The sequence below is a fragment of the Pieris napi genome, chromosome 10 (assembly GCF_905475465.1).
Source record: "Pieris napi chromosome 10, ilPieNapi1.2, whole genome shotgun sequence".
In the NCBI taxonomy this organism is placed as follows: Eukaryota; Metazoa; Arthropoda; class Insecta; order Lepidoptera; family Pieridae; genus Pieris; species Pieris napi.
The window spans coordinates 11,212,332-11,239,602 of NC_062243.1; the positions used below are offsets into that span (position 1 = coordinate 11,212,332).

The following is a 27,271-nucleotide window of genomic DNA, read 5'->3' on the forward strand; positions in this document are numbered from 1 at the left end:
GAAATAATAAAAATAAATACTTATATAAACAAAGAATATAAAAATGCTGCTTCGGATGTCGTTAAATGTTTAGGGAGTAGAGTTTTACGGTAAAACTTAAAGTAATTTGAAATGAGAGAGGCGTCGTCGTGCCACAAGAGTATATTATAGTAATCACTTGGGTGTGGTTCTACGAACTTAGTTTCGTTTATTAACTTTTTCATATCCTGCTGAATAAACTGTGATTCTCTTAGCCATACTCAGGGTGATATTCAGAAACAATTAGTGCTAAAAAATGCTTGTCTGTAAAGTCGGCTTACAGACGGTAGTAACAACAAGTAGTAGTTCTGACAACGACATAAGATGGAGTGAATCCTAGAATGCATTATCTTACCGAGTGGAAGAGATATAGATGCGGTGCAAGCGTACAATAAACGTAACGGGACAATGAGCGTAACGGGACATTGAGCGTAACGGGACAGTTAACGTAACGTGACATTGAGTTGGTTTTTCGTGCGTGCAGCTGGTGATCATCGATTGAACGTTGTCACGTCAAAAATGGATACGTTTTGTGTTGGATTTTGAGTTTTGACATATTCACACTGAGTCTCGTTTCGGAATCTTTATCGCCTATTAAAAATAAACGCTTACTTAATCCGTTACAGACATCTAAATAATTTCGTAGATTAAATCGGAATCTAGAATGGTTTTAATTTTAAAATCGAGCATTCGTTTTCCTTCCGCCTTCAGATAAGATAATTTATCATTAGATTTCTTTCTTATTTATACCAGACTTAATTTATCGTCTGGTTTTGCATAAAATTTATTATCTTAAAGATGACAAAATACTTTATTTGCCCACACGTAACTCTAATGAGTTTTGACATTAACTTAATCCATATAATTTGATTCTTAAATTAACAAAATATACCATTAAGATCTCAAATATTGCAAGTAATGATTATTTGAAAGCGAAGGATCAGCGAACATCCCTGGGCCGCAATTCTATTGGAAATGAAATGGCGTTCCGATTTGTAGGTAGGTATTTAGGTGAGGCTGCGAAGTGTTATCGAGAGATAGAGCTAATCCACTCACTGTGTCGAGCACGGGTACAACGGACGTTGAGAATGTAAAACGTAGAATACGTTTTCGTAACGTATCTTGGGCCCGGCAATCAAACAAAATGCCTCGTCGTTTCGTCTTTTGTTCCAAATTCTCAGTACTTATTTAACAACTAATATTTTATATTTCAATTGTAATATGAAATCGAATAGAAATTGAATAGATGGCTCATCATGCAGATTACCCGACTGAGTTTTAAAAGGACAGCTCCACTAATTAAAAATATTGGACTCAAAAATTATAGAACACACAGTTACCATTTACCATTTAGGCCTATTATAAATATCACCAGACGTAGCAAATTTATTTAACACTCAACGTTTAATAAAAAATACTTTTCGTTATATTTCTTAAAACAATTTATATTGGTGATGATTTTGATTTTTCTGATTCTAATTAATTATTTTAATCCGCAATATATAAGGCATTTCATTATTTCTTTCAATCTTTTTCGATGATAATTAAATCCTACTTCTTTAAATGGCAGCACAGGTTTTTATTTATTGCATATGAACACGTTGATAGAGTTTCACGCGTCATAAATTGTACGATAACGGGTTAAAAACGATAAACGTTTCAATTAAATCCATACTAGACATTCAATACGGAATTGGTTCCGACACAAATTACAATTATCTATATGACCTAGTTGATGTATGTCGATTACCTATATAGGTAGATCACTATCGGTATATCAATCGATTATTATCATTGCTTTAAATCAAATTTATATCATTGATAGTAGAATCAATGAGTAAATAACTCTGTGTGTTATTGTGTATACCACCAGACCTAGCTATAAAGATCCAGTTTTAGGAAAGGGTAAATACTCCCCTGCAGTTTAGATAGCCGGCCACAGATCTGCTATTAGGGGTTCTATATAAAAAATGTTCGGCCACAGATCTGCTTGATTTCTATTAGGGGTTCTATGTAAAACATTTTCGGCCACAGATCTGCCTGGTCGCTATTAGGGGTTCTATATAAAAAATGTTCGAATTGTTTTAAGAGCGGTTTCAAAAATATTCCTAACTAGCTACTGGTGCTAAAGAGATTGTTTACTTTTAATAAATTGCTTATCGACGCAAAACTGTCCATTAATTAAAATAATAATGGTTCTAAATGTTAAATTACTGCCAGTTCTTAAATCAAGGCCGCAGAATCCCACCCCATCCGTGGCAAATATTTTTTTTTAATGTAATAGGAGGCAAACGGGCTCACCTGATGTTAAGTAACACCGCCGCCCATGGACACTCACATTGCCAGAAGGCACGCAAGTGTGTTGCCGGCCTTATTTTTAAAATACATTTATTAATTCACCAATTACTTACCAATTTTCTTGTAGAATATAAGTTCGAGTTTGAGTTCATGTTTGGAGTCGAGGGCAGCGTCAATATCCCGGCGGTGGTCTTCGTGCGTATCAGGGCCATGGAGGAATTTGCATGCGCAGCCCTTCTGCATAATATGGGCACGCGCCCAACCCGTCAGCTCGCAGAAACCATCTGAGCAGTACACGATGGGATATGACGGGACTTGTGCATTGCCAAGGACGAAATTACTATCTGTAAACAAAGAAAATATTTTCAATTGTTTTTGGTCTCCAAGGTATAATTATGTTTTGTGTCTAAGCAATAATATATATCGCCCCCAGCGACGTATTTTCTATTCTCAGATCTCAAGAGAATACTCGCTGGACAGAAATTTTGCACTAATGATCAGGAAATCGTCGAAACTGAAGCCTATTTCGAGGCTAAAGACAAATCGATGGTATCTAAAAATTGGATGACCGCTATTATCGTTGTATCGCTCAAAGGCGAGTATTGAATTTTTCTTTGATAAAAAAAAGATTTATCTATGTTAGCCTACCAAATATCAGTCTCAAATTTAATATCTAATTAACCCTTTCAATAACGCTAATATTTTTACGATACATGCGCTTCAAAAAGTAACTTATTTGTTGCATCGAAATTGTTAATGATGGCTCATAAAATAATAAATATAGTGTTTAGAAATAATAAATAATAATAAATTGAGAACTATATATAATATGAGCTTTATAAATGGGTGAAATAACTGTCCTATATCTCGAAAGATTGATAATAAGTCTTACAAATATTTTGTTGACTATGAAATCGGGGTACAGTCGACGCTGTATGTCAAAAAACGTTTTCGATTTTGACATACAAAAGTAATAGTTCGCGCTAGATCTCGTTTCTGAATCTTTACAACTCCGATATGTCATAGTGTTGTGGAAAAGAAAGCATCTTTGTCAAACGCTTTGTAGCTGGCACTCCCGCGTAGTTTAAAGATAACCGCCATGCCGAATGTTTCATAGATAATTAAAAAAAAATTAAGTTTCACTTTTTATCGTAATTGTGCAAATAAATTTACGTAAAATATTAACGCGCAAACGGATTCATATACTCAAATTAATTTATTCAGGCTAAATTTAACTTTGTGTTCCCAATAAACAATGTAGCCGTTATAGTTCCCGCGTGACTAATTTTAAACTTTTTAGCCTAATTGTACCAATACAACATTTGTCTCTGATTTTGAAATTCATATTGGAATTGTGGTGTATAAGTTAGCTCTATGTATCTGCAATCTATGTTTTGTTATCTGTATTTGTAAATTGTCAATTGTCTAATATTATAAACCATATGCTGGCTGAGTAGTAAACCCGTTATTGAATTATTTAATATTATTAATTATTTTCAATTATTACTATGTATGAATATTATTATATATCATAAGTAAAACGTATGATAGATTTGTGTTGTAATACATGACTGTTTTGCAAACTGTCACTGAAATATCGATGATAACCGGTAGTAACTTATATAACCCTTAACGTTCATATAAACGGAAAATATTTTAGCTAAATTAAAATACAAAATAAATTTTAAAATACGTCCGTACCTCAGCTTGTCGGTTTGTTATTCAATGCTTTTAACTTGGAGGCTGAAGAATGCAGCGATAAGTACAAAAATAACATTGTATCCAGGTCTAACATAGTTTTCTAACGTTTTCTCGTTATCGTACAAGTAAAATATTAACTGCGATAGAAAAAAATAGGCCATAAAATTAAAAAGTTTATTTTTACTTACACTTATTTTAAATAGCGTTTATTTTATAACCATTTTGATAACAAAGCATAAATAAAATTAATAGAATGCAAAAATTACATTTCAACGAACATCCTTCATCTGTCATGTGTCATATGTCAACCACCATCTGTAAAATTTTGTAAAGCGCGGCATGTTGCACCTGTTACTCACTAAGAGATAGAAATGTCGTTGAATTACAAAGGATTTAGCACGAACAATAGGAAAAATCGTAATACACTAATAACGATACAGTTTGTAATGAAAAGTTAAAATGCACGTCGTGGACGTATATGGAACTAAACGGAAACACCGACATTGTACGAATAGTATATATGTCATAGTCAAAGGTCTCAGTCTCATCCTGGAATGACTGGTTTATGCTAGGTTTGACTAAAGCCTTTGAGCAAACCCTGTGATAAATACCAATTTTGGCCTCTAACTTGGGAGCGCCAATGCTACGAGGTTTGGCTTTATTACTGATCGGCTAGATCAGTAATAAAGCCAAGATAGATAGATAGAGAAAGTGTAAAATGGAGAGTGTTCTAAAGAGTTGTTTGGTTTGATGCTGCTGCTTCGTTTCTACAATTGTCCCTGGAAATACGTTTTACGACCTCCAATTGTTTAAAGAAAGAGTATACTCCTCAAAAGCCGGAAACCTAAGCTCGTATGCCCCCTTTTACTACATATATATGTATATATATATGCACATAATATGTCCATATAAAACTTGTATCAGTAATAAGCTCTCAAGTTGAGTGCTTAACACTGTCTCCGAAACGATCGATATTCTTATATGTTCTCCGAGGGAATTCGCTAAAACCACCGTAAATATGCTAAGTTACGGCAATTATATAGCTGTTAGGGTAGTTATATATATAAGGAAATAAATCATGTTGAGGTCTAATACTTAAAAACCCGTATGTTAAAGCTTCTGATCTTCAAGGACGCTTCTACACTATGTAATAAGTAACCCTCAACCCGTCTTTGTCATCACGACCCACTGAACATTCCTTCGGCCGGATTACGAACTTACAGACCCCACAAACCCACAGGCCTATTTTCTATTCACATATTATTTACACATTGGAAGTAAAAAATAATAAGAATCGGTTTATCTTTCGCAAAGAAAAACATAAAGTTTTTTCTGTATTTTATTCCACAATTTTGTAGTTAAACTCAAATTGACTTTATTCATATAGGTAACCAAGTAGACTTATGAATGCCAACAGAAAATATGTTAAATTGATTATAAATTAACATTTACTACCTGTTCGAGAGCGTAGAGCGGGCAAGAAGAACTGGCAACAAACTCTCCGCCACTCTTTTTAATCGCCAAGTTTTGAGACATACAAATTGTTTGAACTGGAGCAAATTAAATTAGTTTGGGCTTAAATTTACCCACAACGTTAATGAAATAATTAAGTTAAAGTTATAACCAAGGATTTATTTTTACTATATTGATTAAATTAGAAAGGACTCACGAAATAACTAGATTAAACTAGCTCATCCGTCACTATGATCAATTTTGTTTAGGGATTGGGGTTGACAGGCACTGTCAAATAGTTTGATGAATTAATATTATTAATTTATTACTATATCATTCTATAAATTTATAAACCCAAAATTAATAATTACTTTTCTTATTTACAGACAGACAGACATAGCTTTTATTACTAACGAAACACACACACAGAAACATACAAAATAATTAATCAAAAAAGATAAATAACAAGAAATTTGGGAAAAATAAAAAAGGAATAAGGTTTTAAGTGTGTAATGTGTGTGTGTGTATTGTGGTAGTAACTGGCCCTGGCTCAGCATAATGCTATGGAGCAGACGTGTTCCACAACGCTGGTCTTTCTGCCGGAAACCATAACAGTTAGTTTGCGCATCAGACGCAAAAAATAAAAATAACGTAATAATAGTAATAGTAGAAAAATAATAATAGCAAGTGTAAATAAAGAAGTCTTGAAAGATTTGTGTGTAAAGGTATATAGTAAATAAAAAAATAAGAATTATTTAGATTAGCAAATAAAAAGTTTGGTAAAATCTAGCAAAATATGTTTTAGGTTAGATAAAAATCTTCCATAGAAATTAATTTTCAGGTACTAATATTAAAGATACATTAATAAATGATTATTTTATGATTATACTAAAAATAATTCCTTGACTTAAACAATTATTGAATTGACTAGTTATCATAATAATTATTAAATTAGAAATGTACATCGATTTATGAATTTGATTCATGCTTTTTAGCATGCCATACCCAGACCATAGCCTAAAGATCCCACTTATATAATCGAAGACCTAAAGTGTAATTAAACCTCAAAATGAAATAATAATTTGTGTATGACAGCAAATGTCGTAGAATTTTAATATCAAATGAATTGCGCGCTAGCCGTAGATTATAATTACGCATGAATTTATTGTCTACGACACTTAAAGGCACGGCGTTCCAATTTCAAAATTATTATACCTACACTCATAGGAAAACATTATATTTTTAATTTTGGAACAACCACAAGATTTTATAGTATATACGTGAACATGTTTTTAATACGGATATGCTGAAAGCTCCCTACAAACTATGTTAAAATCATAAAGAGCTTACAACAGCAGATTAACACGTAGCGGGGTACTAGAGCTGAAGGTAGTAAACGTAAACCCTATTAAGGCGAACGTGTCATAGTATCAGTAAAGTTCAAAACTGCTTACCTTCCTCAAGGCATGTATCTCGTTAAAATTATATGATCCATAGCCGAAATAGTGACGATACAGAAAAAGTTAAAAAGTCTTAAAGCTAAAGACAGCTTACAAAGCTTAATTTAATGATATATTTATTTATGAGTTCTAAAACAACGTGTATGCATAAAATTATACAATAAAATATAACATCACAAATTTCACACACATACACATCAGTTATAGAACACAAGCAAGCTAGCAAGGGAAAAAATTAAACAAGCAACCACAAAATAAAAAAAATAAGCAATAAAAACTAAAACTAAAAAATTAAATAATAATAATAACTAAAACTAAATGAAAACTTAAACCTCATTAAGAGCAAGATAAACAAAGTTACGGTAGTTGGAAGACTGTAAAACACATCAATATTTTCATCGATGTTATTAATCAAGTTGAAAGAGGGAGATAGCCATTAACAGTATTTGCCAGGTAATAGAACAATTAAACAGTTGTACGACATTGAATATGTATTATTTATTAAGCCTCATTTATTCCTTGAAACATTAATCCATCATAGAACATAAAATTTTATACAGAAATAATTATATACATTTCTTATAGAGAATAGGACTCCAACTGGCACCAACTTCTAAAAAAAAAGTTGTCATCCCACAGTGCAAGAGGGTGACCTCTCTTTATTTTCCCTGGTGGCCCTTTCCACCTTCTTACCCTGTTTGTCCATCGGCCATTGTTCATCCGAGCGGAGTGGTCCGCCCATTTCCACTTAAGTTTGCAATGGGACAACAATTTTTGTTTTCTTTCTTATTTCTGTACTTCGTTTTTCAAACAGAAATTTTCAATACATTTCGGAAGTTTTTTTGCATTAATTTTTTTTTAAAAGCCACGCAGATAGGTATTAGACAATACCAACTACATAAATCATATAGCAAACGTAACGAATAAATTTATAAACCAATTATTCAAATAAATTCTGGTGCAAGTCCCACAACCCCCAATTATTACCCCCAATTAGGGCACGCAATTCTATTCCAGAAACACAATGTGTTTTATTCTTGAAATGACCATTACATCACGTAATTTCCTTTACTTTAAGTGTTAAAAAAAAAAACATTGTTACATTATTTAAAAACGACCAACGACCGGAGTTTGAACGCAAGACCGCAGAGTCGAGGATCAGACGATTAGTGAGTAAATACTGCTCCAAGGTTGAATATTGATATTGAATTTTTTCTGTGTAAATTTCCAGCGAACGTACGTAAGCTGTAGGAATAAGTTTTGATTGCTTTACCTCACCGGAAACCCTCATCTACCTTATGTAGACTATTTAAAACTTCGTCTATTGTTACTGCGGTAAGCATAACTATTTTAAAACAAATTAAAGCGTTTAATGAAACTCAACTGTTTGCTGGGATAAGGGTGAATTAAATAAATATCTAAAGCTTGAAGGTTCATATAATTAATACCTTGCTACTTGTATGAAGGACAAAATAGGTATTACTTTGTATGTCAATGGATTTTACATTTGGCAGTCATACCTAGCGCGCTTAGCACTCAATATGAACTGTCTTTTGTGGAAATCCAATAAGTTATTACGGGACTTCCCTTAGACAACTCTCTCAGGGAAACTGTATTTTCACTTACCACATCATGTCAGTGTAAGATATTAATTTCATTATAAACAATAGTTTAATAGAATCTCCTTTTAAAGTAATGATTTTGCTTAGGGTTTAAGGTTTAATGTGTGTGTACAATTACACATTGTATTTTATATAAATAATTCTGTTAAAGGACTGGCTTATGAAGATACCTGACGCTGATTTGTAGAAGCTACTGAGACGAAACATGTAGTTGATTCATATGCATTACACTTACTATTTCACTCATTCAATCAGGCAATTATGCGTCGCGTATGCTGTTAAAAATTAGGAGAAGAATTTATTATAAACATACATACGTGTATGTATATTGTACCACAAAGAACGGTTCGGTTGCCATCGATACACAATTTTATACTAAAATAATAGGTCCTGAGTACATACCTACTTTCGATATATCGTTAACAACAAGAAAGGCACTCAATTGGCAGCCGTAACGAGAAATTATATTAGTTTTGGAACAATAAGAGAGGTTCAACTGCTAACTTGCCTTACTCACAAAACACTTACTACAAAATTATTAAACTGAGGACGTAGCCACTAACAAATATAATTGGTAAAGGTAAAAAACGCGTCCAACACAATCCGAGTAAAACAAAGCTGTAAAATCAAAAAATGTGACGGTCGGCCGAGTTAAAATATTTCAGATCACCCTCATTAAAATTTATGAAACTATAATTATTTATTTCGAGCATATGTATATATTTATATTTTCAATTACAATTTTGTTTTTTTTTATAAAGATATAACAACTTTGTTATGGAAGAGCTGGGAACACAGGTGCTGTTTACTTAAAAGGGTTCCCAAATCCTGCCCATTATAATGCATATCTACTGATAATGAATAATCATTTAACAACACACAACTCAAAAAGAAATGCAAAATATATTAAAGTTAAATATGGAGAAATTTGCAAGTAGATTACTACTATGAAGACACTGTAAAAATCAATGTCAACTTTAATAATCCCGGTTCCTTTCACAGATAAATCCTTTGAAAAGTGGCTGCGCGATGCTTGAATACAGTTTCTCCCAAAGGTATTGAAACCACATTTATCTTCCTTACAGGTCAAATCACTTATTGTCGCTATTATCATGTAAGCATTTTTGAAGTGAAACTTCTTTGGGCACGTGAGGGTAAATTTTTTACGGATGAAACGCAATAATAATAATATTAGCGTCACGAAGATGTGCAGCGTTTTTGTCGAAGAGAGCGATTGAGAACGATTGAGAGAGTGTGAGAAAAGGCGAACGTAGCATGAAGCAAATAGCCATGGAGCGAGAGTAGGGAGCAAGTAAGAGAGAAAGACCAAGAGAGAGAGTGAGATAGAGCAAACGTCGCACGACGCACAGTGCCATGGAGCGAGAGGTGGAAGAAAGCTATAGTGAGAAAGATCGAGACAGATTACGGGAGATCGTGAAAAAATACACGCTATTGGTTGATGTATTCGTTTAGTAGAACTTCAAAATTCATTCGCATAACATCTTGTGCAGTAAACACAGATTTTTTATTTAGTTTCCGGTATTTTAAGAATTGGTACGCTCTTTTCTTGGAGAATCCTATTCGTTCGGAAATACTTCACTAATATTTTTTTCGATAGAATAGGGGTACTGAGATCATACCGCTGCTTGCAAGTGCGTTGCCCGTCTTCTAAGAATCGGAATCGGAAATACGTTGGGAGGGCAAAAAGTGCCTTGGCGGTAAAGTATGCTTCTAGAAATTATTCTCTGGTTGTAATATATATATGTACATTCATGTTTCCTAAAAATTACGGGAATAAATTAAATTGATTGTAATTATCATCTCCTGGAGCATCAAAACTTTCTACAGAAACCAAATTTTAGGCCAATTCTTAGTATAAATACGAAGACGATGTTTACTTCGATCATGTAAATGAATATGAAAAATATTATGAGTTTCGTTTTTGTTGGGAGAGCTAGAACTATTACAAATACAATAACAATATGTCCGTGTAGTGGACAGCCACTTATATTTTTATTGCATCAACTGATGCATAAAATTGTTTTAAAAATACATTTTACTGGGACAAGTTGAACAGAAAATTGAATTTCATGATTAAATACAAATATCTTATCTCAATCTGTGTCATTCGTTGTTAAAATATAGATTTACTTTTAAAAAACCCGCGAAAACGCTTGATAATGTCATCCTAGTATCGGCTAAGCTGTGGTTTTCAGACAAGTGAAATGGCGACCTTGTTCAAATAAACACGGTGCAGTATTAGTAGTACATCGTTGACTTTATTGAAGTCACTATACAAAATAAATCATAAAAATTTTGACAATTTTCGTAGCCGAATAACATGTTTCTTGTTTAAGTACACTTATATTATAAAAAAGAAATATTTGATTGTTTGTTCGTTTCTTTGCATGGAAGAGGCTCTTAAACTACGGGACTGCTTTAAAAAATTGTTTGACCATTTCAACCCTACGTTATCCCTGATAAACATAGGATATAGACTATTTTCAAAAAAGTTTTGGTTCTGTGTGTAACCCAAGGTATGAAAAAGACTAATAAAGGTTCCTTAATCGTGTACGATGGGGAAACTATTCATAATAAAGGAAAGTGATGTACCACAGTTTTATAGAAGACATCAATATGTACAGAAAAGTCTGTGATACCATGTCTAACAACTATTTTTGAAGTGAAACTTCTTTATCGGGGTTGGAAAAAAATTTTGTGTAACATTTTTTCGTTACGCGTCACATTTTTCGGTTACGCGCCATGTTGCTTTTTGAAGTCAAACTTCTTTATCGGCGTTGGAATGAAAGTTCTTTATCGACGTATGTGAGAAATTTTGTAGCAAATCGTCCCGTTTTTCGGTTACGCGCCATCTTTTTCTTGTCCCTACCACGGTTGATCCGAAGAGATTCGAAGCCATAACAAAAATATATAATAACGATAAAAATGATAGTAATAATTCTATTACAATTAATGAAATTCTGTTATAATCTTAGTAGTAATAAGGTAAAATGAAATAATTGTATTTGTATTCATGTCTATGATAATAAAAGCCTTTTGTTAAACTTTATTTAACCAATTTCGTTAAGTTGCATATAGTAGATAATTTTTCGAAAAATAAGGTCATAAAGAAGTTTCACTTCTTACGTGTGTACACCTAGTACACATTTTTTTTGCATTAAAAAGTCTATTTACCGAGAAAAGCTTTAGGCTATAGAACATCGTGCTACGACCGAATTAATGCGGGTGGTACCGCAAACCACATCTAGTTGCCTTGTAATTTCGATCGACCCTTGATGTCATTTTGTTTATTAAAGGATAAACAATACAATTGGGGCTTGAGCGAGCGACTCTTGAACGTGTGCGTTCATATCACGACTACACCAATGCACTATTCTTTCTAAATGGTGCAGAGCCAATGGTTACTTAAAATATAAACACATTACGAAAATAAAAGATTTAAGAATTTTACATAATAAATTAACAGAGAGACATTATTAAACTTAATTATGTAAGTGTCTAACACTTTCATAATAAATAAATATTATTTGTTGATACGACAAAAAAAAATTCCGCCATCTACGCATCTAGCATTAACCAACTTGAGATTTATAGAATATGCACTATAGATTTAGGCACACCTGATGTTAAGTGATACCGCGCCTTTACACTGCCAGAAGGCTCGAAAGTGCGTTGCAGGCCTTTTAAGAATAGGTACGCTCTTTTCTTCATATACCCTAACTCGAACGTCGAGGTGATACGGATATTGGCGTCGCCTTTTTCCAAATATTGTAAAAACCAATTTCGTCAATTATTATTTCATTATTGGTTTCATAACAGATCCATACAAATTTTTGAAGTTTTTATATAGCAATAGCCTATTCTGAATACTTCGCTATGACCTCGAATTAGGAAAATGTTTACGTACGCTACACGAATTTCCATTTAAAATCTTGCGCCGTGAATTAATTTGAATATTAAGTTATTGAACTCAAGCGACTTTAGAGCTTTTGTTGTATACATTCAGTGAAATATTTTCCGGAAATAGACGTGGCGTTAATTGATTAGGGACAATTTAATTTATTATAAGAATTAATTCGTGAATAATACGAAGTATTCGATAGATTCGCTATCTCAATGACGATTTTAAATTTGGAATGATTTGTTATTAAATAAATATAAATAAATTTTATGTTATGATAAAATAGAACGTCGATGGTCGTGATGATATTAATTTATCCCTAATGGACGATGGTCGTGAATTGACATTGGCAATTGACAGACTCTATTACTCTTCACAGATTAGGTGTATGATACAAAAAAAAATGTGAGTCTACAAAAAGAATTCTAATTTTGAATTCAGCTTTAGATGTAATCTGTTAGTAACGCATTGGCTGATTAATAATTAAGAAAATCACTGAAGCAGAAATTTAACCACTAAGATTTCTTATCAATTAATTTAATGCTATTATTTAAACATAAGAAATTTCTACATGACGCACACGAATTCACGTACAACTTTTAAACTATGTTATGGATGTTTATCGTCCAGTGATTTAATTGGACCTTTAATTTATAAATACATGTTATTAATGACTCCATACTGAAGTCGCATTATACTGCACGGGCGAGTGACATGTTATAAATACGTGGCCGAGTAAAAGAAAATGCAACGCTGCTTTTCCAGGCCCGTTTTAAAAATTTTCGCAACGATTCTTTTCATCACACACGAGGTTTTTCTCTGAAATTTTTTCATTTCGAACTTGCTTTTAGCTTTCATATCAACGCGACACCTGATAATTGCGAAAGCTTAATGTGTCTTTACGGAAAATGTTTTAAAAATGTCTACTTTATGTTAGAAAATATAAAAATGCTTTCACATCTTTCATTATGTCAGGTGTACTTCAAACGTGGGGATAACGAAACGTTCGCGGCTTTTTTTCATCTTTTTTGTCTTTGGAAATGTTTTATTGTTCTTTTTTATTCCTTATTTAAAATTCATGTTATGGCAACACATATCCGTTCCCAGTAACTATAATTTAAATACGCCTTAAATATTTTGTATGCTTCATTAGTGCAAAATCGAAAAACATGGCCTACATGCATCTGTGCAATACGAACCTGAAGGTTAATTTTTGTCGTCCGTACCATCATTTCCCTAATTTCTTTTTATAAATTTTCTCTTTTTATATGTAATTCTAGTAATTCCTAATATTTACTGACTAGAATTACATATATTATATTTTATTTACATCATATAAAAAGCGAGTCTAATTGTCTACATAGCAGTATAAATGGAAATTTGACTAAAATCATTAAAATGAATGTTCAATTTAGAACATCGTTGTATTGGGACGATTAATAAAAGCGTTGTTGTGTTAATTGTATTATTTTCTTTTACTTATCTTAATATTCACTTATTCCCTCGGATGGGCATAAATGTAGTAAATTTTTTTATACTGTATTTACATTATGATCTGTGGAATATTACAATGAGCAAATGTCCTGCGATATAATCTTCTAAAACTTGTGTCACTTTCTAATTGTACTAAAGTACCTACTCTTTCGTTTCTTTCTCATGAAAACAGATATTAATATGTTAGTTAAATGGTCCAGTTACACCGATTCATTTTTATGATTAAGGTGGTTTTTCACACACGCTCTCACATGAACAATATTTCATTTATAAGTAAAATATTATATGAGCGTTTCTCTGTGCTCATTAAACCTTATTCTAAATAGAATGTTACGATAATAAGCATACACTAGAAACTCGTATGTCGTATACAGTGTTTTGTATTTTATAATGAAATGTATTAAATTTTCTATGTTTTCTATGTTGTCTATGTTTTGGAGAGGTATGAACTTTAAAAGTCATCTCATTAACGGTGAAACAATAAATATGTGGAGTTAATCATAATATGTGAGCAGCTTCATCTAGCCATGAAACAGACGTAGAAACATTACCCCATGCCGCATCGGAGATCATGGGACTTCACTATCTAATAGTTAATTACTTAAAGGCTCCGTTCAAACGTAAATTTAGTAAAACAAAAAACTTGGCGATTAAAAAGTGGATGAAGCGAGAGAAGTATGTCATGTGGAATATGGTGTAATGGTTGCAGCTCCTTACAAATATTTTGTAAAACCAAAAAAAATGGCGATTAAAAAGAGTGGAGAAGAGTTTATTGCCATTTCTTCTCGTCCGTTCTACGCCCTTGATTTGAGAACTGGCAGTAAATGTAAATTAGAAACATTTAATATGTAATTCTTTATTGACGTTCAAAAGTGTACATTGTGTTACCTGTATGAATAAAAAATTAATCAATAATTGATTTGAAGTTTGAATAGATTAGATTGCACAGGTAAACTTTGACGCAAGATTTGACATTTTCAGAGAATGCATAATCTGTAGATCTTCATCTACACATTACAATTTACCGTCAATTATTTTATAATCTTAGTTTTTGTTATTATTAGATGGATTTATTTGTTACCCTATCTGACTATGCGTGAAGTTTAAACAGTAGTGTTGCGTGAAAATTAAATTTTCAATTCTTTCCGTAAAACATCACCAAAGAAAAGGTAAACAAAATCGATCGATATCAACATAAATTGTGTATACAAAAGCGATTGTGGAGAAGAGGGAATGTCTTCGTAGATCAAGACTAGACTTGTTACAAATTAATAAAGTATAGATGCAGACGCTAGACGTCTAGATCTTGTCTATGCTTCATTACCCTTTTCAGACACCATTCGAAAGTTCCCGGCAGGTGTCCAAGTACTTAGTAACGAAGTTTTAAGAGGATTTATATCTATGTTTTTATCGACATTAAATATACTAATTACATTCCACTATCTCGGTTAATAATTAATGTGTCTGGATAATCTAGTTCTATAGAACTATTACGAGCCCCGATGTAAAATAGTTCGTCAAAGTGGAGATTTTTTCTAACTTCATTATTTGACAATTTTCTTAACCTACGTAGTCATATTTAATATTTTGTTTAATTATTTTTTACAAAAATAATTAAAAAATAATAAAAACAAAATTAAAAAGGTTGGTCTTTGTGGCAGTGTACCTTTAAAGCTGGGATTGCGATACTTATTCGATGAGCGACGACAGTACAAGGACTGGGGTCAGCGGTACCAGGCGCCAACTTAAATCTTTAATTAGCGCCTGTGCACTTGAACCCCACGGCTCAGGAGTCTCTACTCCAAAGAGAACAAAATCGAAGTTGGAGGGAAGACTCTTATATTTGAGACGATTATTATTTTCCGCTTTGCAGCCGCATCAGCTTTTTTGCTTGTCTTGCCGAGGAAGGTCAGACGATGCTAACGTGTCCACACAAATAGCATTACCAAATCCCGTCCCATCTTCCAAGGAATCAACGACATCCCATCCGACCGCTTGCCATCGTCTCTAGCGATCGAGGTCTATTAACGGCCAAAATTAATAATGTATCCTCAATCTATGATTATAACCAATCTTGGACTGATTCATATCTAAAGACCGATCTCCAATCTGCATGCCAATAAACATTTCTGCTATCCGATTGTTTATTTGACAAAAGATTGACAGCAATCTTTAGCGTGATCCTTGCCTCTCGACCGCGTTTCGTTCAATGCAATAGGTATGTTGTGTTCAAGCATACCAAAAGTTTGGTGTTTTTGGAACGAAATAAAATAAGTAAGACTTAGGGTCTGTTTCACAATGTATGGATAAAGTAGCAAATAGCTATGCAACGTTTTGTTTGTTTTTTTGTTACGAACAAATAAAGTTACAAAATTCAATAGAAAAACATAGAACCTTAACCTTTTTGTTGGTCATTTAATATTACTTGTAACGAAACGGGCTGTCAGTTTCATATGGTATTTTTGTTTGTTAGGTTATTGAGTATTTTAGTACATATTATTACAAATATAAATTTTTTCTGAGTAGTTTGTGTATGTTGTTTTTGTGATTCGAGGTTGGTTCTTTAACTTAAAAAAATGTCTACGCAAAAACGTGAAAGAAGCGTCAATTTCAGCTGGGAAGAAGTTGACCTTCTAACTTCGCTTGTTGCTGACCATAACAATATATTAGAAAATAAAAAGAGTGACTCAGTCACCTGGCAGGAGAAAGAGCAGTGCTGGAAGACGCTGGAGGCGCTGTTTAATAGCACAAGTGGGGTAAACTTTCGCAGTGCTAAAGCTTAAAGAGGGCTACAAGAAAAAAGTCTGCCTTGATATATGCTGAAACATATCGTACAGGAGGTGGCCCTCGAGGAAAAAGTCAAAGACATGATATTGTTGTCTGTCGAAGGAAATGAAAGTCAATTGAAAGGAAGAGCTTCTAAATAAGAGAAAGCAATGGGCATTTGAAGAGAAAGAAAGTGAGCATAAAAGAGAATTATGGGCCATAGAAAAAAATATATTGTTAAATAAATTAGAAAAATAATAGATTTTGTGCCTGGAGCGAGGATGTATTGTATTAAAAATTTGTATTTTTATTTAAATAAAAGCATTGAATTTTTATTTAATTTATCTCAAAAATGTTGTAATTTATAAAATATTATAGTAATAAAGCAAAATAATCACTTATAAGATTACTTCGCACACTTGCATTTCCAACGTTGTCAATTACGCTTTGATCAATATCATCAGCTTGTTCATCTACTTGTTGCAGTAGTTCAAAATGTTCATCTCGCATATCAATAGCAATATTGTGCAACACTGCACATGCCACTATCACGGCTTGTACACGAGATACTTGAAGCAAAACCTTTTTTGACAAACCGATTTTGGGGAACCGATTTTTTCCAAACACCATATTATGTCCTTTCCACCACATTTCTGCTTCGTATTTGAGATTCGTTATAAAGATGTTCTGCTGGAGTCTTGAGGTTTTGAAGTGGAGTTAGTAGGTAGTATCTATAGTAACAAATATTTTTGGTTGTAGCTAATATTTAAATTTTTTTTACAAAAGTTGATGAAAAGATGAAACCTGCAAAAGAAGTCATATATGATAGACATCACTTTGTGTAAAAGTGTCTCCAAAGCTTCTTTTGTTAACCTAAATCTTAATGTGAATTCGGCGTCAGTCAGGCTCTGGATATAATAAATTCCTGTCTTCTTATGTCTTCGCACAGAAGTACGTTGTCTTCTTCCAGGTTCAGAATTACTATCCCAATCGGATAATTGCATTTAAACTTCCAAATCACTATCACTAGAACTGGAATATGACGAAGATGAATAAATTTTCCCAATGAATATTAAGTTAGGTCGCAATCCCAAACCCAAATCATACGAGTTTCACCGATAGCAATCCGAGATTGATTTGGCCAATGGAAGCAACTGTCAAAATGGACAGATAGGTTGTGGGCATGAGGAAACATTCATTTTCATACAGAGGGCAATCTTCAATCTCTTATCCGCCCTCTGAACGATTGGTTGAATAATTAGATTGGTATCTCAGTCCATGTATTGAATATTGGCATGCTTTTCTTTAGAAATGGATTGAATTGTCAGTCTATGACAGCTAAAATTGGATTGAGATTGCATATTGGTTTTGGCCGTAAGTATGTTATTATGTCATAATAACACATAGTAATGAGGTTAGTTAAATAAAATAAAAATGTCAAAACTGTTTTTCGTCCAAATATGAATGTCTTAAATAAACTCAGACACCTGTTAAAACACACAATTTCGAGACTTATAACTTCGTGGCCAATAATGCACGAAATATAATAATTTGTCAATGTTTACGCAGCAAATTGAATCAGTATTGGGTTTATTCCTGCTTTCAGCGAAGTTTGTAAATTACATTTTGTTTTTATTTCATTATTTTTATCAATAAGTACTGAACGGTTTTTGTGAACTTGAAAAATGGGAAAGGGCACAAAGACAAGATGCTAAACCACTTTCGTGTGTCTGATGATGGACTGTATTTGGAAGTTGGTTTTATTTTCCAAAATGAACGAAAAAATGTGGTTTCTATGTCTATATAACTATGAAAAATAAACATTATAGATTAACTAAAAAAATAAAGTATTAAACATTATTCTCTTGACTTGAATAATTACGTAATTTAGCAATGGTTAAAATGAAACTGATAAAAAATTTAATTGGAAAGTATGATATTTGGTTTCATTAAATTTTTTTAGGAATCCCTCCCCCGCATGCGACAAATATTCACAAATTTTCTAGGTGCCTCATAGGTACTACACGAATTATCTGCGTAATTCGCCAATGAAGTAGCTAACTACAATACAATTTATGAATTTATGAGACATTTTCCCCCTTATTAAAGAGGGTGTGAGGAAATATTTTAGCGGGAAGCGGGAAGACTGAATTTATTTAGCAGTAGTAACAAATTTTTTATATTATAATATTAAATTTAACTTTTCTTTTTTTTATATAATAATGTACTGAATTGACTTAGGTATGTTTTCCGTTTCGTATATTTTGTTTAACAATCTAATCTGATGTAGAATTTTCATTTATAATGTGTATATGTGTACTTATAGGTAAATAAATAAATGATTGGTAATTAATCTGATGTTTAACTATGAAAGTTGTCGATAGCAAACACAGATTTTTCCCCTCGAAGTTCATACTAAAACTGTTGATTATACGCCCACCAAAAACAAACAATTCGCTCTTAGAAGACAACGCAAACGCTAGACCCAATTTTACTAGAAATAACTTTATTGCACATATGGAGAACATTCGCGGATCCTGGCTAATATTACTGAACGGTCAATGCGCCGATTTCGAATGTATCAAAATAACGCTCAGTTAATTGAAACTGGCGCCAATGGTTCTCATAATGTGTAATTCGATTACTTCAATTAAATGTTGCGTATACAATTTAAAGTACACTTTGTTTTATTGATCGTTAGTATCGCTTCAATCTAAATTTGCTAATGTATAGTACTTTTATATAATTAGAATATACGAAGTATTAAAACTAGCTGTTAAAACATTTATGAATGGATTAAAATTATAATTGTTTATTTATTTATAAAAGCTTGCCAACGCTGTGCTTTGTTTCATGTTCCTCACATAAACACTAACTATGGAAAACACTCAGTTTTATATCGCGCAGCAATAATTTTTATTGTTTCTTCCCTTTTGTAAATACTTGACCCTTTTTGTAAATATTATGTATTCCATTTTTGGCTATATTTTTAGAGTAATTCTATGTTTTTATATATTTTTTTGCTAGCATTTGTAGGATTGCGAAATAAATAAATAAACGCTTGGCACACTACACTATACAGAATTGCACAATAAAAATAAAATATAAGATTTAATGTGACAAAACACAAGACAAATATAACAAACATGAAGAGATAAAGAAAATTAAATTATAAAAACCAAAAGAAAAATTTATTTCAAAGTGTGAGGGGAGCAACTATGGATATCCAGTTAATATAATACAGAACTTTTATACAATCAATAATTTTTACAATCTATGACAGTGGACTGTATAGTCAAAGACAATTTACTTTTGTCTTTGGTATTCTTTGGGATCTTAACTTGGGTTTGTAAGTCACGTATTGATTTAGTTTAGGTGCGATAAAATCTCGATAGATATACAAAAAAACACACGGGGAATTGTTGCACTTCGACACTTCGTTTAAATCAAACCAAATCAAAATCATTTATTTATATGGGTAGCACAATGTAAACTTATGAACGTCAAAAAAGAAAAATACATTTAATGCTTCTTATTTCACATTTACTGCCGGTTCTCAAATCAAGGGCGTAGAACGAAAGAGAAGAACTGGGAAGAAACTCTTCAATCAATCAAACTTATATTAAATGATAACTGCAAGTTTAGTTCACTTCTGAATTGTTCTTAGTACCTACCCAAACCCAGGAACGTATGACCTTTTGTCTTTTATTATTTCAAGGAGTGGTGTAAAAGTGGAAGTCAGAGGCTTAAATATAACTCGAGGTTTACAATGAAAATGAATTATGATTTATAAAGGGATACTAAGCACATTTTCTACCCTTTCTAAGCCATTATTCATGTAGGTGCCCTGAATAAATATTTTCAAGGGTCTGACACTTGAGTATTCAATGAAGGATCCTATATTTTTCTTACACTTTCTAAAGCTCTGGTTATCAGTAATTAACGGATTTCTTTTGTATACATTTTGAATCGTACTCACGAGTTCGAGTTCAACGATTTCAACCAATTATTTTCAAGCACTGCCTCGGAATCGTAGCATATCGCAACATTGTGAATAAAATAAGCATAACTAGAAAATATAATAGGATTTTATGCTGGTTTATTTTAGATAACATCATTTGAAAAATTGCTATAGATTTGGCATCTGATAGTATTCGTTCGTGTTGTTTTGAGAAGGCACTTCCGACCTAAGTTATTCTAGGCCTAGACCAGGTCCTTGGGTAGAATGCCTGGCGAACCCCGAGAGCCCATTTTAAGGGCTGAGGTATTTTAGTGGGTGGGGTCTCACTACCCCTCTGAATAGCAGAGGGATTTGAGTGTAGACGAATCCTCACAGTCCCCGCGTCTTCGCCTCATTAAAAAAAAATCGGTTGTCTGTAAAGTCGGTTTACTGACGATAGTTGAACGTGACAACGTCACGAATCGCTCACTCAAGTAGGAGAGAGACAGATGTCGAACGCCGAAGAGCGCGGATTCCGATTGTGCCTCTCTGTCGCTTCGCGCTCTCGCTTGCACTTCAAGCCTTAAATGGAACGCCTCAGAGCGAGGTAACGCCTCAGAGCGCGGTAACGCCTCAGAGAGAGGTAACGCCGCATGAGTCATGTTTTTTCGTGCGTGCAGCCGGCTCTATCGATTTATAAGACGTTGTCACGTCAAAAAAGGCCTAGACCAGGTGGCAGCTTTTTGTCGGATGCTACTGCACAATAAAGGCACAAAACTAGATACGTTTTTTATTGCAAATATTAATACGGAATCAGATTTAATAAGTTGAAAAGACAAGAAAGTCGTACAAAATTGTGTTATAAAAACTATATACGTGTAATGTCCTAGTAACTTTGACTAAATGACTGAAATAGGTAACTGTTACTTACGCGTTCCATCGAAACGTGTGGCGATGGTATCGAGGAAGGTGTTCTGGGGCGCGAGAAGCCCCTTTCGCACCGGCATCACCCCTTACCGGCGCGAGCGCTGCCCCTCCACCTGGAACAATTGGCAGCAGTTAACCATATAATTAGGGGCTGTGTGAGTGCATTTTTTATTTTATAATATAATCTGTATTATTATTACGTCTCGCTTCTGTTCTAAAACTTTACTTTTAAATTTATAAATATTGATACTTGTGTAATAAATTCAAAGTTTCATCATCGGACATCGAGGCAGAATATGAAATTCCGTCTATTTTACCTCGACGTCCGTCGTTCCACAACTAAGCGTTTTTCAATGTAGTTTCTGTCGCGTACCACAACTATGTGGAACCAGCTTCCCACTGAAATTATTAGTAACCAATTCGACTCAGAGTCCTCCAAGAAAAGAGTGTATAATTTTTAAAAGGCAGGCAACGCACTCGCGAGCCCTCTGTCTTTGGGTGTCCACGGGCGGCGGTATCACTTAACATCAGGTGAGCATCCTGCCCGTTTGTGGCTAGTTCTATTAAAAAAAATAGTTTATATATATACAAAGGCCTAAACCTATAAGACTCGATTGGTCGACAGACGAAGGAGCTATGTTTATACACAATAAAATGCAAGTCGATACAAAGCCCTCATTTTATTTACATTTGATAAAAATCTATGAAATAGGTGCAGAAATCTGTTTGGCCATTTATTCAAAAACATTAAATACAATATTACGAGATTAAAGAATCTTTTTCTATAACCTCAACTTGAAGTAACCTTTTTATCAACACTCTAATTAAAAAACCATTTCAATTCACCAATATGGACTAAAGATTCATTTATAAAACGAAGGTTAGAATTAGAAAAAATAACATAAAGGACCGGATGCTTACAAAATTATAGGCAAAGTTCCCTTCCGTTACTTTGTAAGTCTATTCTTTGTGGTTTTATAGTCTATAATAAATATATTATTTTAGTATGAATATATCCGTGTTTCAGTAAACAAAAGGGCTTCTGTCGAAAGGGTTATTTGAAACTGTTGGGAAGTTTGGAATTGATGTATGTTGTCTAAAACAAAGTTAACCGTATTGTGGAAACTATAATAATAATAAAACTTTGTTAACATCACAATAACACAAAACAGGAGAAAAATAAGATACATGAAGACAAAGGATGTAAATGGATCTTACGGCTTGAAGCAGTTTCTTCCAGACAAATCCAACAAAAAATACAACACCGAACTTAAAAACTACTCAATATTAAATATACAATATAGGTAAAAATATCAAAGGTCATTCATTTGTTTCTTTGTAAATTTCTCTGTCTGCGAATAAGAATTTTTAGTATCGGCCATCTTTAATTTGTAAGATTACTGTTTGTGGTTTTTGAACGCACATACTCCGGCGCACATTTTTTCACAAAGTTGTTAGGTTGTCATTATCGAAAGTCAAGGCAGTATACAAAATACCATCCGTATCACCTCGACGTCCGTCGTTCCACAACTGAGCGTTTCTTAAGGCAGTTTTTGCCGCGCACCACCGCTATGTGGAACCAGCTGCCCACTGAATTTCCGAACCAATTCGACTTAGAGTCCTTCAAGAAAAGAGCGTACCAATTCTTGAAACGCCGGCAACGCACTTGCGAGCCTTCTGGAAATGTAAGTGTCCATCGGCGGGGATATCACTTAACACCAGCCCTGCGATTCTGTAACTCACTTTTCGAACTCGCACAGCGGTTTTCGCATCGGCGGTCGCGCTCAAATCAGTGAAGCAGTCATTTTACGATTTGGCATTCTGATAAACAATAAACTACAAGCTTCCTCCTTATCAGAATGAGCCTCCTGCAATCACTGCCTATCAATAAAATAGATTCACAATTTACCATGCTCAGTAACCAATTATACCATATAAATTTCTTGTGCATTTGTTATTTATTGTTAATAAATCATATATAAAGAAGGATTTGGCTAAGATTAATGCTGTAAGCCTCAAAATTCTGCTTACGTCCAAACAAATGATGATATCGTTTATTTCTCCTTGACTTTTCGCAACAGCCGGCTTGTCTCAATTCAAGAACACATAATCTTCTCGACTTTACTGGATACACGTTTGATCTGATTTATTGAGTTTGGCTACAATGCGCGGATTTCAAAAACCCTAGGTTTATCAGACGTACTCAGAATCTTTCCATGTGTTGACAATTGTTTCCCGTTCTTGTCTAGATTATACCTAAGTTTAGGAGTAATAGTTTCACTATAAAAACAATAGATTATAATAATAGTACTAATAAAGCCCGTTTATTTCCTATCGTTAAAATTTTTGAAATACAGTTGAGATTTGTTATATACAATTTTTTAGTTGTTATTCTAATTTTTTAACTACCCTCAGTACCATTGATCGGAGGCCCTTCAAAGACGGTAAAAGCCTCCTTCAGCTTTTTTCAAATATCCATGGCTAGCTATCTCCTTTCGCTTCCTGCTAACGCTTCTATATCTTCTATCCACCTTTTTCGGGCGCCCTCTTCCCCTTCTTCCCCTCAGTTCTTTCCAATAATCTATTATATGTGTTATTTAGTCAATTATAGGATAATTGTATTTAAAAAACATATGCTGAATTTTTGAGGTTTGAGTATGTCGTAAATGCTACTGTAAAAAAGACAAAAGCATAAAATCTTCCTACACTAGTCTGATTACAGCAGCTCAATTACCTACGCTGTTTTATCAAAAGCACTGATGTGTGATTCATCATCGCTTATGTAGAATTTCATGGAAAAGAGATTAGGTTATACACATTTCCAACTAGCAATTATACACTATTAAAAAGTAAAGTAAAAAAAAAATTTTTAATCACATAGGTACACTTATACCTTGACACTATTCTTAATCTACATCGTAATAATAATTATATTAATTACAAATTTAAAAAAAAACATGTTTGTGTATTTTTGTACACATGTTAGAAGTTATACTTCTTTGGCGTAACAAGATAAAAATGTTTTTAATTTTTTTTATCTATCACCTTATTCTACGTTTGTAGAAAAAACGACACTAACAAAGAAAAAAGGTATTTAATACATTGAAAGTTTTATTATAGCGCATTATTTAGTTAAATAAAGTTTATTTAAATATCACAAAAAATATATTTCTACATAATTAAACAAATGGACATTTTTTATTTTAAAATGTTGACTATGCTTGCAGGGTGTCGGTTTTTTGTGACGGTGTGCGCGCGCATCGTAAAAATTCACTCTCATCATTTTTCACTAATGCGCCAAATGGCGTTGCCTCGCTGTATTGCGATACTTTTTCGTTGAGCGAGGAAAGGACCAGCAGTAGGTATAGTACCGGTGACCCCACCGGTACTATACCTACCAGGCGCCAACTTAAATCTTTAATTAGCGTTTATGCACTAAGTACAAACAGTACTTAAGTTATAACGGTGCAGGAGTATTTATTTTATGAATGAGAGGGTAATAGTGACGAGCTGGTAAGGTGAAGATTCCAAGCTTTCTGAAAGCTCTGTAAGATTTGTGGTTTCATACATTATTAAGCTCACGGTTGCTAAATTTATTTATACATTAACCTCTAATGAGATATAAATCTAATCCTATAAACATAAATTAAATATGAACGCATTATATGAAATTTCAAAAATGGAAATATTACACTTTAAGCTACAAATTTTCAATTAATGCTGTCGGTTTAGCATCGGGATTTTCATTAGCAGTCGCTATAAATCTCCTTGTATAATTAAGCTATATTTAAGGTGACCCATAAACTGAGCGCTAGATGCCTGCAGCCTTTCTACCTTCTCGTAAACTTTTTATGTTTCATAAATGCGCGGGTAATAAATATGAATTAATGGCTTTCCGAGGTTTCTCCCCTTTTGTTAGGCGTGTTATGTGTTTGCAATGAGATGTGCCTGCCGGTTGGGTGCACAACTATAAAAATGCATTTCAATCCGAGGGAAATAGCACATGCTTTTGTTGTTTAAGAGAAATATCTCCGATATGAGTATTGGAATGCGGTGCTCATTTCAGTGTCACGGATTAATCATGTTGTATCAACCAATGTTATATGACTGCTGGAAGGCTTTGGAATGTCAGCGTATACAGCATTCACAAGTTGTGATGACAGTTGGGGTGACAGACAGAATGGAATGGCATTGTTAAATAAAAATTGAGCGTTTCCAACGCGCTCTTCTTAATAAGAAAAAAAATTACAATAGGACAAACCTTTTAACGATGAGACAACTATACTTTATAATAATAGGCAGGCTTTTTGGAAACAAACAATGCCCAGGACACATACAACGTAAACCGACTAATAACCTACCAAAAAAATTTACTAACAATTAAAACTTTATACATTCACTAACAGTCTTAAACAACATCTTCACAATCTGTGTGATACTATGCTGAAACGAAAAATATTCTTATTGTGAAACAACTGTTTACTATAAAATAATACTTAAACTTTTTAAATTTATTTTATTTTTCTTTTTATTAATTTTTAATTATTTTTATTATTACTCAGGTATAGAAAATTTTAAATACTGTATATTTGATTGTTATGATTACTAATAAACATTATAGTCTAAGATCCGACCGCGTGATTTATACGTTCATATGTTTGATTAATAAAATATAATTTTTATCGATATTTATAACTAAACCAATGCAGATCCGCAAAGGTGGCCATCCAAATTTGGCCGCAATTAATTTTAATTAAAATGTAATTAATTATTTATTTTTGAACAATTACGTTCACTTGTAATTGTTAAAAAATATATTTCATTAGAAAGAAATATACTTGAGATACCGAGAAAGTTCAAGGTGCCATCCCTCACTTGGCCGCAACCTAATGTCAGCCAGGTGTAAACAGGTATAATTTCGTTAAATATATACGTTCATAATGTATTATCATGTTATACATACCAAATTGAAGATTAATTCTTTCCCTACATGATGAGATATAGGTGCCTATGCAAAAATGCCCGCAAATAGTGACTGCCAACGATTAAAGATAAATAAAAGCGAGAGAAACTTAAGATAAACACCCCATGTCGAATAAAGATAGAGCATCCCAGCTGCTTGTCGTTTTTATGCTACTGCGCATGCGTCCATAGGCAAGGTGGAAAAATTTATTTAAAAGATAAATTTTATATTTAAAATGACGTTTCACAGTTAAAAAATATTGTTTTAGTTGAATATAATTAAAAAAATATTGAAAACACTAGTTTGGTAGATTAATTATTATGACATATTATTTTTACTGCTCAAGGACGCATGCGCAGTAGCATAAAAACGACAAGCAGCTGGGATGCTCTATCTTTATTCGACATGGGGTGTTTATCTTAAGTTTCTCTCGCTTTTATTTATCTTTAATCGTTGGCAGTCACTATTTGCGGGCATTTTTGCATAGGCACCTATATCTCATCATGTAGGGAAAGAATTAATCTTCAATTTGGTATGTATAACATGATAATACATTATGAACGTATATATTTAACGAAATTATACCTGTTTACACCTGGCTGACATTAGGTTGCGGCCAAGTGAGGGATGGCACCTTGAACTTTCTCGGTATCTCAGGTATATTTCTTTCTAATGAAATATATTTTTTAACAATTACAAGTGAACGTA

The 27,271-nt window shown here is 33.1% G+C and overlaps 1 protein-coding gene across 6 annotated transcripts in view; it reads right to left on the reverse strand.

Annotated features, from left to right (window-relative positions):
• Positions 1 to 27,271, reverse strand: part of LOC125053188 (potassium voltage-gated channel subfamily H member 8-like) — a 76,682-nt gene that overhangs the window by 27,041 nt on the left and 22,370 nt on the right. For all 6 annotated transcript variants that reach the window (XM_047654429.1, XM_047654428.1, XM_047654427.1 and 3 more), the window contains exons 2-3: positions 21,605 to 21,713; positions 2,430 to 2,660 (exon numbers count right to left, since the gene is read on the reverse strand). In XM_047654429.1, coding sequence (XP_047510385.1) covers positions 2,430 to 2,660; positions 21,605 to 21,680 — 307 coding nt within the window. In that variant the 5' untranslated portion in view covers positions 21,681 to 21,713. The remainder of the gene's footprint in view (positions 1 to 2,429; positions 2,661 to 21,604; positions 21,714 to 27,271) is intronic.